General features: G+C 39.9%; 1 protein-coding gene across 7 annotated transcripts in view; it reads right to left on the reverse strand.

Annotated features, from left to right (window-relative positions):
- The window catches only part of TMEM241 (transmembrane protein 241), a 56271-nt gene that overhangs the window by 13123 nt on the left and 28777 nt on the right, over positions 1 to 14371 (reverse strand). For 2 of the 7 annotated variants that reach the window (XM_038162182.1, XM_038162175.1), the window contains exons 12-15: positions 14226 to 14295; positions 13124 to 13160; positions 11452 to 11545; positions 5556 to 5686 (exon numbers count right to left, since the gene is read on the reverse strand). In XM_038162182.1, coding sequence (XP_038018110.1) covers positions 5556 to 5686; positions 11452 to 11545; positions 13124 to 13160; positions 14226 to 14295 — 332 coding nt within the window. The remainder of the gene's footprint in view (positions 1 to 5555; positions 5687 to 11451; positions 11546 to 13123; positions 13161 to 14225; positions 14296 to 14371) is intronic. The other 5 variants (XR_005259751.1, XR_005259750.1, XR_005259752.1 and 2 more) reach the window with 5 other exon arrangements.

Raw genomic sequence — 14371 nt, forward strand, 5'->3', positions numbered from 1 at the left:
TAACAGCCACCACAAAGATATGATGATTATTTTTTGTTGCAGAAACACCTTACAATGTTAAAGTACAGTAAGGAAAGAAGGATATGCGGATTAAGGTGTGTAATTCATAAAATCTATGTAAGAAAATTCTCCTCTTACGAGAAACAGGATATCATGGTCACATTTACAATGATCAAAGGAACAAGGCAAGACAAGACTCTTCCTGTTCAGCAAGACCAACATCTATCAATGTATAAACATGTATCTATATATCCATTTACATATAAATGTGTACTATATATGTACACACTGCAGAAATACATAAACATACACGACCGATGAGATAGGACAGAACTATTACAAGCACCTTATAACTTATTTTGCTTTCCTCAAAAAAAAAAAAAAGTTATACATTTAAAGAAAATCAAAACTCTTTGCTCCTTGGAAAATATCACATTGGGTTGAAAATTATGGTGATTGTAGTGATTTCCTTCTGAACATCAAGTATCCACTTCATACTACCTCCACTCAGACATAAAGATCAGAATTTCTGATCAAAGACAAAGCCACAAGAAGAATCATATGCCCTCCTCTATTGGAGATAAAGGCCAAAACATCCATTTACCCTTCAAAGACCAAGAGCTCAAGCAGTGACACCAATCTTCAGCCTATAAAGTGGTTATAGTACAGAACCCAATTTTAACAGTACCTCTACTCATATTTTAAATATTTCTCTTAAATGTGGCCATCTGTAATCCAGATACTGTTATTACTTTCAGAGTTCCAGTTCTAAGGACACAAAGGGAACAGCCTGCACAATTCTTGTAATTGCTGTTCGTAAGCTTGCTTTGCTGATCTGGAAACACGATCAATCATGATTCAAATGGGTGTGTGCACATGCTCCAGACTAACAGCATTTGTTCAGGTCAGTTCTGCAAACAAGAGGCACAATCCATACAGCTGAAGCTTTGCCAAGTAAGGATAACAAAAGTCATTTAATGGGGGACACAAGAAGGCTTGTTTATACCAAATAAATTTGATTTTCTTTGAATTTGCCGAGAAGCATTTTGCCCATTCTTGCTATTTCACCAAATTTAAGACCCAACACCCCTTGTTTCCTGTAGATGCTTCATGCATTATAATGCTTAACTGTACTTTTCCTGTATCTTTTCAGCCTGTCAAGGAGTCGCTTTTGCTTATATGCTGCCTCTTTACGGCAAAGGCCTTAAATGGCTCCTGACATTTACCCTCTCCCCTGAAACTTCTAAGTTCAGAAGCTGACAGGGCAATGTGATTCATCATCTTGTTAATATTTTATGAATTATTAAATATTTGTGCAACAGAATAAGCATTTCAACAGCAACAACAACCACAACCTACCTAACAGGTAAAGTTCTACCTATTAGGACCACAGACAAAAACTGGATTGGACTAAGATAAGGTTTAATCAAGTATTGGATGATGGCAGACGATTTGGGAGAATTTATTATTCTCCTCTTATGCAGCAAGTCTGGCATCAATGTGCACATCAGAGAAAAGGAGGTGTTTGTATCTTTACCTTAGCTGATACAAAACTTACATCTCATGGCATGAAGGTTATTCATCTTTCCCTTTCTCTCCAAGAAAAACTTCCATATAATGTCTACTATTGCTGAAATTGTTCAGTCCCTGGAACCCTTTAAGCAGATCCAAGCCTGTAAAATATATACACCTCTCTTTACTTTCACTCAGTCTCAGTATTATCTTCTCTTTCAGGCACTGAATTTTACTGATCAATAATACGGTACACTGTGTAAAACAATTACTTTTTCTATCTGTTTTGAGAAGTATTGATTTTCAGTTTTGAGCAGCAGTCAGCTGCACTAACCCTCTGCTGCTGCAAAATACCACAATGAAATACACTTCATTTTATGTTAAGATCAGCAAGAGCTAGCCTTCTGGCATTTCAAGTTATTCTTCATCTCATGAGATCATGAAGATAATTCAGTTGAAACAACCATGAATTTCATTGTCACACTTAAGTGGTGAATTTACCAGCCAAACTGACAGTTTGCTAGGTATATAGAAAAGAAAGGAGCTGGCTTCTTGGGAAGGAATGACCTCAGCATCTGTCTATGCCTATCTTCTTCCCAAGTGCTGGATGCCCATCAGTGGGCATCAATCAGGAACGGCTACTATAACTGCCTTGCGGGAGAGGATGCACTGCCAAACAGGTGAACCATGACCTCCACAGCAGCAGCTCAGTGGTGGCTCAGCTGGCATCCGGGAGAAATGAAAAGGCTTGTTCCAGCAGACAGTGTGTACACTAGAGAAAACCTTCACAAAACAGACGAGAAGCCTGAGAGCAGTAAATGCCCCCTGAACAACCTGGGAATGCAACAGCAAACTTTTCTTTTCCATATAGGCCTCAGTGGGTGAATACCCACCCAGCTGTGCACTCTGAAGTCACTGCCATAACTGGCCCAAAGATCCAGATGGGGACTAGCCCAAGATTGATCACATCTGGAACCCTTTGCCATGGAGGGGAGTGTTGAGTGGGATGCTGCACACATTCTCAGGGATTGCTCTTTCCATGCCACATTGCCCGAAGGTCTCATGCTGAAAATTGCAGACTGAGGCTGTTGGCAGTTCAAGATCTGTACATTTCTTGAGTGCATCTTCAAACCTCCTTGCCCCCAGTGTCAGTGGTACAAGAGAACAGATCTTGTGCATGCTGCTTTTCTTATGTATGGAAAGCCCAAATGCTGCTGAAAAGGTTCAAGGAGGCTGTGAGAACCAATAAATATGCCCAGCTTAAGGGGAATATTTTAGTGAAAAGAAATGCGATACAATTTTCCATTGTTAAAATCTATAAACACACCTGAAGTGCCTATGTTCCTTGTCAACATTATCAGATGTAAAACATTTTTCTGTCATGACTAATTCAGAACTCTGTGGAGGATATCAGCAGTATCAAAATAGCATAGGAAACTTTGGAATGTGTAATCAAGGGGTTTTTTTTTTAAATCTGTTAGCAAAAAATAGCAAGTTTCCATCAGCCTCTCTCCCAGATGACACTTAGAGTTTTGGTATTTCTATGCATGTATAAAGTCCATTTCCTATTGTATTTCCCATCTCACAGCTCCTTTGGGAAAACCTAATTCATAAACAAACAATTCCCAGAGAAGATAACTAAATCTCTCTACTGACCCCTTTCCATACTACCCAACAAGAATAACAGAGGCACAGTCTCTGCATTGCCATTCTTTGGTGTGTTTATACTGCTTTAGTAATGATGTAATGGAAAGAAAATGACATGCTATTATTACTGTTGTTATGCTAAGGACTGCAAGGAAGAATTGATTTTCTTTAAGGTTTTATTTTTCCATTTAAAATGACAGCCTTTCCAGGGCTTTCTAATCATTACATGTTACAAAAAGGTCAAAATATTCCATCAGAAGCTTTAAAAAATGTGATACTTGAAAATATTTTTTAAAAACCATTTATTTAGCTGATCAATTTTGAGCAATGCTTTTTATGAGCATTGTCACAAGGTTACATGCTCAGCAGTCTCTGTGTGTCCCATGCACGCGAAGACAGTGACAGAACTGACTATAGCTGACAATACTCCAAACATTTCCTCTAAAAAGAGTCAGGGAAGCCACTGCAAGCCAGGTCCATTTCCTTCTGGCACCTTAGAACAACCATGCACAGCAACATGCATAGGGAGAAAGCTGGACTCCGCCCTCTTCCTCTCCATGCTGGCTGTGCATAGGACAAGAACAGCCCACTGCCACCTCCTGAGATTGTCCGAAACCTGTGTGACTTCCCTGAGTACCACATATTTCAGGAACAGAACACAATCCATTTAGTCTGCCTTCCCTAGAGCTCTGTGGCTGGTTGCTGACTTTTGTTGAAAGCCAAAACCTAATCCTTAAACAGGTGTATGGAGCTGGACTGAGAAATGAATGCACTTGAGGTTTGGCAAAGAGCTGGTATGAGTTGGGGAGGAAGAGAAAGACACAGAGACCTGTTTCACAGAGTAGCATCTGAAGTTTCTGAAGGAAGCCCCCTGAAGTGTGACACCCAGTGCCTATTATAGAGGTCAAGGCTCAAGATCTATGAGACAGCCTGGAGACATTTCACCCACACAGGTACTTCAAAATCAACAGGGAACATTCTGAAAAGAATAGAGAACCAGCAAAGCAGAAGAATGTGGCTATATCTTTCTTGGTTTTAGAAGCCCAGCCTTAGCTAGCTTTGGAGCCTTCTACATTAGTACATTACAGAGTGCACAGTTCTCCCATGTAATTTTGGCATTTACATCAGTGCATTAGCAACGGAAATGACTTCTAAAACAGTTCTCATTCTTTTGATTTCTCTTTGTCACAATAATGATTCATCTCCCAGCCTCAGCTCTCCATATGCTAGTAACTCCAGGAGACTAAATAAAAACATGGGAGACTAGCAATCTATTATGCAGAGGAACAAATAAACCTGCATTCTCTGCAATTCAAAATTCTGTTAGATTAAAAAAATTTCCTTTTGAACTATTTTTCTGTACTGTCAAGCATATAGAGATGGTTTGTCAAGGCTAGGAATGAAAAATTATCTTCCAAAGACATACTCCAAGCTCATGGTTCTGCCTTTAGCTTTACATTAAAGAACATGCCACTACCAAACATACACTTCAAATGGCTATCATAACAGATAAAAGGAAACAAATTATTTCAGAGCATCTCTTAGGGCCCAAAGTTAATGTCTGCTGAGACTGGATTTGTTATATTAAGCACAGGTGAAGAATTGTGCTGCGATACCACCCCCGAGTCACAACACATAATTTTGTGTGACCATGTCGTGCCCAAAAAGCTGTGTAGCTGGCTTTTTCAGCGGATACACAGTTGCAGCCATTTACACCACCCTCACAATATTAAAATTTTCCATTACCTGGCAATACAAAATCTCCAACAAGTCTCAGCTGTTCTTACAAGACAGCTTCCTTAAATTGCAACAGTGCCCCAGGGAGCCTGTGTCACTTAGCTTAGTGGCCATGCAGCGCACAATTAAGTTGTTATGGAGACTGACGTCTCCCCAGCAATTATATGCTGTAATTAGTGTTGGCTGCTACAATGTAACTATGAAGCTGTCTCCACGGAAACTACCCTAACACGGGTATTTTTAAGGTTTCAGCAACTAGTCTTTTTTATAGACCCTTACAATGCAGTGAAGTTCACACTGATTGCCTTCTCTGCTTGAAGCTCAGCAGAGAAACACATTTTCTTTCCCAAGGTATTTGCATAGTCCTCATGGTGACTCACAGGAATCAACTATATGTAGCAAGAATAAATGTACATATTTCATACAGTGAGAACCAATCAGAAAGCAATAAGGATTTTTATCATTTTCAATTGTCTTTATCCATGTATGTGTGCACATCCACATGCATGACAGTGCACAAGGTGTGTAGATGGAACAAGTTCAGTTCTACTTTTATGAACCCCTTCTTGGAATCCTTAAAGACTTCAGGGTCACAGAACCTTCCTCTCTCAGATTAGAGATGCACTTCTAACCACACTGTTACCACAAAGAGCTCCTACCAGTAGAGTCCAGATGGGTCTAGGACACAATTCTCCCTTTCTCACAGGGTTTTGGCTTGTAGCTGCACAGTTTTCCCAGGTTGGGTGAGCAGAGATCTTGAAACAGTCTTGCACAAAGTGCAGGATCTTTGCTGCATGAAAACACATTGTGTTTATGGAACTTCAACGGGAGTTTATGACATTTTTGCCTAAAGCTTTATGAGGTCCAAGCCAAGAAAGAAATGGGATTTTCAGCCAAGAATCTCACTGTCACTTTTTCCTGAGCCAGCAACACGCAAAGAAGACACTACTTCAGTCTACTATATAACCAGGTGGGCAAGTGCCAGAAAACCAAACACATTCTTGTTCTAGTTATGATATTCATATAAAATTTTTTAACAGATTTTTAAATTCCATAATCCTGTTCCATTAAGGCAGAGAAGAACAAGAGAGAGACATTTACTTCAGAAGGTACCCATGGCAGGACTCTTTTATAAATTTCCTGCAAGTAAATAGCCCTCAGCAGAATATTTTCTAGCACTTGCATGCTAAGCAGCAGTGAGAAAGGAATTAAGAGGTATACAAATTGAAGCAAATGTTTTGGCAGAGGCTTTAAGATTGCAACAATGTGGAAAAGAATGAATTCGTTTTATTTCGCTTGGTTGGTTTGCCCCTGGAATTACAGCAGATAAAATTCTCATGTGAAATGCTATATGTGAAGAGAGGTGCAGTGAGCATAACAAGGCTAGGAGCCCCAGAAGGCCTGCAGTTGTGGCTCTCCATTTCATGAGAAGCAGAAAAAAGAGAATTTCTGCTTTAATAAAAACATCAGTACCTTTCCAACCATTAAGATGGATATCATCAACTATTTTTGCACTGACATGAGCAGGGATCTAGTCTGTGCATTCTCTTTATGACACCATGGGGAGCAAAGAAGCAAAACCACAGACACAAAATATAAAAATCCAAGACTACAGGAGTCATTCTGAATAGCAGGAGGGATTCTGAACAGCCATTATACATTTGGGGGGAAGACTAAACCTGCAGGGGTATAAGTACAGCTGGTACACAGAATCCACAGATAAGGGATGCTTTCAGACACTCCTGCAAAGCTGCTTTCGCAATGTCTGGCAGCCAGCATTAAACACAGGATGACCTGGGGCATACACATCTAAAGTTAACAAACAAGGAACCAAAGCAGCTGTCAGAGGATGCTTTTATGTACTAGGGAGCCTCCAACACTGTTCAGATAAATTATAGATTACATAATAGCGCCTGGGATGTTTAGTTGCCCAGTCCTGATCCAATTATTCTATATTTCCTTCCAACACATGCATAGGAAAATCAGTAAACCTCAATGCAACTTAATTTCAGTTTCTTCAGTGAGGGAGGAAGAAAAAGAGAATTCAAAATCCTCCGACCTTGCCATTTGTTCCTCCTGTTTATAACAAGCTGCTTCAATAGGTTCTTACTGGAAACAAGCTGAAATCCCTATTACAAGTTTTTTAGGATAACACTAAACATGATATGGGAATACTAATTCATAAGTAACCAGTATCTTGCTGAATTTTTCTATTCTGGTAATAGTTTAAATCATTTCTGCTGCTTAACTTTTACAGACCCTAACAGGCTTCATCACCAGATACAGATTGGCAACCTTAATCAAAACAAACTCACTGACAGCACTGTTAGAGCTCATTAGCATTCTCACCAGATGCTTCTGTCTGTATATATGAGCATCTCCAGTCTTTTCTTTCCAGTACATGACCCAGGATACTAGCACAGCTTTCAAATTAAAACAAATCTCAGTACAGCTTCAAATCCTTGCTCTTCTGGGGATTAAATCTGTGCAAGGCTATGACAAAGCATTTTGTATTTCTTGGACTTTTTAAAAACTTTTTTTTTTTTTTACAGATCACTTCACTGTTTGTTTTTTGTTGTGTTTTTTTTTTTTTTGCATTTCTCAAGAATTTATACAGATATGACTAACACATACACTATTTGCTTTCATAGAAAAAGTGCAGAGAGCATTTGTCACTATAATTATCACACGGGACTTTATACACAGATGAAACCTGTGCTTCATCTGTCTCTGTGCAAAGCAATGCCCTAACATGAGAGCTGTCAGAAATCATTACAGGAAAGAATTTAAAAACCTCATGCATTGATTAAGTTGCCACAGCCAAAGCAGAGATCATAACAACAAGTTATGACCCAGCTCCAGTTTTTAAGTGAATGAAAAATTAGAGGGCAGTGAGGCCAAATATGTGGGCTTCACAAAGAATGTGTCCTTGGATGTGCAAAGCAGAGCCGATCAGATCTCATGGTTAATTTATTGGAAATGAAGCTGTGACAACGATCTCAGCCCCAGCTCATCAGTCACATAGGTACAAAGCATCCAAATGGAAAACAGATTTTCTGATTCCCTGCACCTCCCTAGAGGCCTGTGCTGCTGTCTGAGGACTACAGCATTCTCCTTTCTTGGCTCATTTGCAAGATAAACATATTCTGGCCTCAAACACTGCTCCTTTCCAACTGCTGGTGAAAACTCCAGTCAGTCTGAGAGATTAGGAGGATGATCTAGGGCACTACTCAATCCAAGAAAAATGCTCATGTGGGAACATAAAGCTGTTGTTGTGACCAGAGGTGATTTTTTTTTTTTCTACTGGATCCCATTCTGCAAGTCCAGATACAAATACTTTCTATCTTTATTCTTTATCCACATTAACTTCCTTCCTTTTCTGTTTTTTTTTTTTTTAAGGGAGCCAGACAGTTAGACTTAAACAGATTTTTACAGTGCTAGTTAAATGCTGCTTTTCTGCACTTCCTATGATTTAAGATGTGACTGACGCAGCCCTGACACCTGGGCAATGCTGAGCTGGATCAGTGCATAGTTTTACCATTTTCAAACACCTGCAGGAAGTAGTATTAATGATCAGACAGATGGAACTCAAATCTTAACTACACAGTACATAAATTTATAGTTCCTTGTAGATACAAGGTTCCTTGGGAGAGTTTTTCAGGAGCCAGTAGATCAGCCCCTACCCTTAAGGCGAGCTCCAGTTCAGCTCTTGCTTTCTGCCTGTCTGTGTCTCTGCTCTGATCCCTGTTCTAAAACTGATATATGGTGCTTCCAAAATTTTCAAGCATTCACTGACTTTTAACTCTAAATCAACCGCATTTCAGCACTTGGAGCAGCAGTTCCTCCATGCTCCTCATGCATCCTTAGATGGGTATGGTAGAACCCTAAAATAAGTCACATAGCAAGCTTTAAAACACTAGTGGAAGACTTAGGGAAACTGCTAGTGTTGATAAAGTTATCAGTGCTACATATAGATCTCAGGTATTCATTATTACTGCCCTCCTCAAACTCAAGATATAATTTGAGTAGTGGGTTAGAAGCTACAACAGGAAAAGGACTAATTACTCTGTTACAAAAACCTTCCAAGCAAGATAATTGAACAATGTACATTGAAAAGCATCTACTTTAAAGGCTAAAGAACAGATAAAATTCTTCCAGTGACACAGAGACGAGCTTTAAGTTGCTATGAAAGCACATCATTTCATTGACAACAGTGGCTAGAACAAACTTCATATCACTTATGTCTAGAAATGGTCAAACCCCCACAAATCTAGAAATCCTTGAACTCTGGGAAAACTTTGATCCAATCCAGACTTTATGGCTCTGATCCGCTTCATCTGGGATGGACCCAAATCTGCTTAAAATATATTTCACAACACATTTTTGCTTGCATTTTTTTCCAGTAGGTCATGAATACCAGATGTAAAACCATTTACCCTCATTCACAACACCTACTAGCAGAGCCAGCTATTCCAATCTCCAACCTAGAATGTTAAACAAAAAACAAAACCAAAAAAACCAAACTAAAACAAAACAAAGAAACCACAAAAACAAAAGACTCAAGAGCAAGTTTTAGATCAGTTGACTTTGCTATGAAGCAGTAAGAAGAAAGCTAAGGTACATTTAGCACACTCAGAATGTTTGGAAGAAATTCAAATTAGTGAGAAATGCTGTGTGACTTGTACAGGGGGAAAGAGCTTACAAAGCACAAACCAAGTCATATCAGTCCTCTCTTGTTATCCCCACAAAAAACAGACTCATTTGATTACAGTTTCTAAAGAAGTATATTATGCAAATCTAGGGTGTGGGGTGGGGGGAGGAGGTGATAATGTAACAGCTTCATTCACTGTAGTAGGAAAGGTGAGATCACAAACCACATAGGAAGGTTGTGGTTTTCAGATGACCTAGATGAAAGTGATGAAACTAAGTAAAATCTAAGCAGGGAAAAGGAGTCTGACAAGCTATTCACCACCAATAATTTAAAAACTGAGTTGTTAATAGCTTAAATCAAGTACAGCCAGACCCCAGGTCACAGGATAATTCCAGAAGGAATGGACCTCAGGAGGTCAGACTGGGTTGCTTAGGGCTTTATCCAGTTGGGTCTTGTAAACCTTCAAAGTTGGAAACAGCACAGCCTTCCTGGGCTACCTCTGCCCTTGCCTGACTTGTCTTTGGGGTGAAAAAATTTTCCCTCATATCTAATGTGAACCTCTCTGTTTATTTTACACAACCCAACACAGCACTGTGAATAGCCTGGATCTCTCTCCTGGATGATTTCTCCATAGCTACTGGGTGGCTGCTGTTTCTTAGGTGCCCCCAAAGATGTCCCTCTTCCAGGCTAAACAAGCCTGATCCAGCAGCCACTCCTCAAAATGTACATGATCCAGTCCCCTGACTTTCCTGGCAACCCTCTGCCAAACTCATTCCAGTTTATCACTATCTTCCCTGTACTGAGGTGCCTGAAACAAGGCTCCCTATTCCAGATGTCAACTAACAAGTGCTGAGAAGAAGGTCATGATCACTGCCACGAATTTACTGTCTATCCTATTATAAATACAGCCCAGCATACTTTGGGGTTTTTTAGCTGCCAGGGCACACTGCTGCATCATGTCCTGCTTGCTGTCTACCAAAATCCCTGGTCCTTTTCCACAGAGTTGCTTCCCAACTGTGCAGTCTTCAGGCTCTATTATTGCCACCAACTCTTCCTTCCCATGTGCAGGGCTTCACATCTGCCCTTGATGAATTTTCTAAGATTTCTGCTGGCTCATTCCTCTAGCCTGTCCAGATCCCTCTGTAAGGCAACCCTATCCTCCAGTGTTATTGCCAGGTCCTCCCAGTTTGGTGTCCCTTGAAAATGTGAGTGGACATTCTTACTTCTCATTCTTCAATAAAGATGTTAAATAGGAAAGGACCCAGGACAGATCCCTGTGCTATTCCACTTGTCACAAGACTCCAGTTAGAGTAGGAATCATTAACCTCTACCTTCTGAACCAGATCCTCCAACCATTTTTTAATCCATCTAGTTATCTGCCCATCCAGACTGTAGTACTCTAATTTTTATATAATAATATTGTGGGACGTACCATCAAAAGCCCTGGTAATATCAAGGCAACTGACATCCTCAGCTCTCTCCTGCAACAAAAACAGTGAGAGTTCTGGTATTGAACTTCAGGGAATTAGCTGAAACTGTTGGCTCAGAAAAGACACACTGCAAACTGTGTGCAAAATGGCTGGTGCACACACTCACCAAAGAAGTATTCTCCACAATACTTTGGAAAGCATAGGTTTGTATTACGGGGATGACATAGTCCAAATCCTTAGCTGCAATAATCATCCCAGTTCCATTAGGCTCAGTCTACACACAGTATTTCATCTCAGATAATGATCCTGGGACACCTGATATTTGTTGCCACAGCTCTACACGCAGGTTGCACAAACAGGACCAAGGAAGCATCAAGGAGGAATAGCAAGAGAAACTAGAGAGATGCAGAAATTCCTCAGTTCTCCTGGGAGATGCACAGATGCACTGTGCTCTTGTGAAGGTCTTTCTCTTACCTTTGCAAGGAAACTCCAGGCTGCATATTGCCCCGAGGTTGTGCTGCTTTTTAGCTTCACTGTGTGCAACATCAGAAAGAATCCCAACAGTCCACTGCAAAGAATGGGGAAAGCTTGTTAATAAAATCTCTTCACTTCAACTAAACAACCTCTTACAGATATCTTGGTTTTCCTAATGAAGAATGTAGTGTTAATCCCATTTGGAGGATGAAAGCTGGTGGACAAGAAGCTTACATTATGTCCAGTATACCTAGTGTTTTGTTCAGTCAGTGACTAGAACCTGAATAAAATAAGTCTGACACTCATGGCTGGTGTCTAATGCACTTGCATAATCAGAAAAGTAGAGATTATTGAAAACATGAGGTGAAATATTAACTTCAGGCATTGAAATGGCTCTGAATAACAGCAATGCTAATTTCAGCAGGAACCACACATATTTGGCAACTAACTCACTTCAACCTCCACAGAGCCTTGAACTGAAAAAACAACCACTGGAAAGTTTCTGCCTGAAGCTTTTAAGCTGTTTAAACTTCATGAAGCCAAAATTCCAATTAGGAAGTCAAATACATCTCTACTGTATAACAAATATAACAAATGGATGGCTCAGTAGTGCTGGGAACAGGATACTCCAAAGTTTTCTGCTGACAATTAAGAGAATTTTGATTCTCAAGTCTTACAGGACAGCAGCTCACAGCACTCCTGTAGTCAAGACTACCATTAAGGAAATTTTGTTCCACATCTCAACGGACTTTATGGAGTTCATGAGGTTTGGCTCTGGATTTTGTTTCACTTGTGACATATGTACAACCCACTGATTGTGAACCAGTGGAACAGTGTAAACCAGCATGCAGGGAACAGAAAAGGACTTCAAAATATGTAAGGCACAAGTTACTGTGAGGCCTAAAAGATTACAAAGTGCTGTGGGAAGCTGCATGGGAAAGGAGATAGGATCAACACAGCACACAGGTGGTGAAGCAAAAAGTGCCTTGGTATTCACAGAGGGTATGCTGTTCTGGATAGAGATGCCATGCAGTTGTTGCCCTCTCTACAGCAGCAGGAAGGGTGGAAAATGGTGGCTCCTGAGATCAGAAGTCCTTTGCTGGGCTCCAATGTATCAGCCAAGTGCTGTTCCCTGTGCAACACATGTGGCCAAGTTCCAGCTCAGGTTCATGTCCATACAGGCACCAAAGAACAGGGTAAGATAACTTCCCAGGAATAGAAGGCATTGGGAATTTTTGCATTGAGCCATAACACAAGATCTTTTGGGATGCGTGTGAAGTCTGAAGCCAAGGAAGCAGATGCTGATTGATGACAAAAGATAGGCCTAAACTCAGCAACTTGTTGCAGAGGATGGAATGCTCAGCAGTAGAGCATTCCACTCTGAGAAATGAATGAGTTCAATGAACCAACATTGCCCATACTTTTAAGAATCCAGTAGCTTATTTCAGATCTTCTGCCCTGCTGTGAAGGGCTTTCAGTCACGAAGATTTGAAGATATTTAGTGCAACTTGAGAGATAAAAAAGTGAAACAGCAAATTATAATACCTAAAATATTGATGCCACAATTAACAGCAATTTATTTCATTAAATAAATTGAGCACTTTCCACCTTACTGCTGATGCTTCAGACATTTTTCAGAGGCAGTAGATTTAGCTGCATGAATTGCCCTTACCTTACATTGCATAGGTTTTCCTCCAAATCCCACATATCTACAAAGACACTCAATTATAAAATGTAGGAGAGCAACTGAGATGTTTGTTTCTTCACCTAACCATTCCTTTCCCCTTCCTGTAGTGTACAGTGCTATCTAGTACACATGTACTGAAGGTGGGCCAATGGAAACAGAAGTGGGAAGCTATCACAGAGGTAAATGAAGTGAATGAGAAGAATATCTGGGCTAGACTGATATCCATTAGAGCCTGCAGTTAGACCTCACCTTCAAGAAAAACAGATTTCTCCTACCTACAGAATACCTAATTGCGAGTTACTTGTAGTGTGGATAGACCACACTTGGAAAAACATAACAAAAACCTATGTGCATTGGAAATTATTTAAGTCATTCTCAATATACCCTTTCAACAGAAAATCCAGATAGAAGTCAGAAAATGCCTTTCAATAAATATTTTTGCCATTAGTTAGCATGAAAATATCTTTTTCCACTTCTTAAGAATATTTTTATTTGGTAAAAGATGGAGGGAAAGACAGGAATTTACAAAAAATTAAGATCTATGAGAAACATATTTATGTTGTCCTGTGAGAATTACACCAATATGCAGTGAACTTTTGCTACTGAAAACAATGGAATGCTTGTTAAAGCTTTTCCTTTTTACCCAAAACAGCATTCTGCCAAATAACAAGATGTACAGGCAAATAAATCCATGTACACCCATATACTGCTAAAGACTAATACTTATTAATTGCTGCAAACAGCAAGTTTGGTTAATCTGACTTCAGAAGCATTTGAGAGATGCTATGTATCAAAGCTTTGCTACATTGGCTAAACATTATTTTACTGGTGAATGGGAACTCTCCCAATCAGAATGTACTCATTCAAGGAAACACATACTTTCAGCACATTTGAATCTCAGGCCATCAAATGCATATGCACAGAGATGCAAAGATTTATTCTTTACAACTCTACTGGCTTATGGCAGCGGAAACTAGTATAAGTAAGGCTATACATGCTACAAAGTTTTTAACTGAGAGTATAGGCTGGAAGTCAATTGAATCTCTTATTTTGAAAACATTTACATGACCTGTTACAGAGAGGTTACCTGGCACAGCAGCTGCTATGAAACCTGTAGAAGTACAGGAATGGAAAATCCAAGGCACTGAGGAGATCACCTGAGGGACAAAGCAATACACTCAGTAGGTGGGAAAAAAATTACCAACTGTTACAAGCAATGCAACAGCAATTACA

Source organism: Motacilla alba, chromosome 2 (assembly GCF_015832195.1).
Source record: "Motacilla alba alba isolate MOTALB_02 chromosome 2, Motacilla_alba_V1.0_pri, whole genome shotgun sequence".
NCBI lineage: Eukaryota > Metazoa > Chordata > Aves > Passeriformes > Motacillidae > Motacilla > Motacilla alba.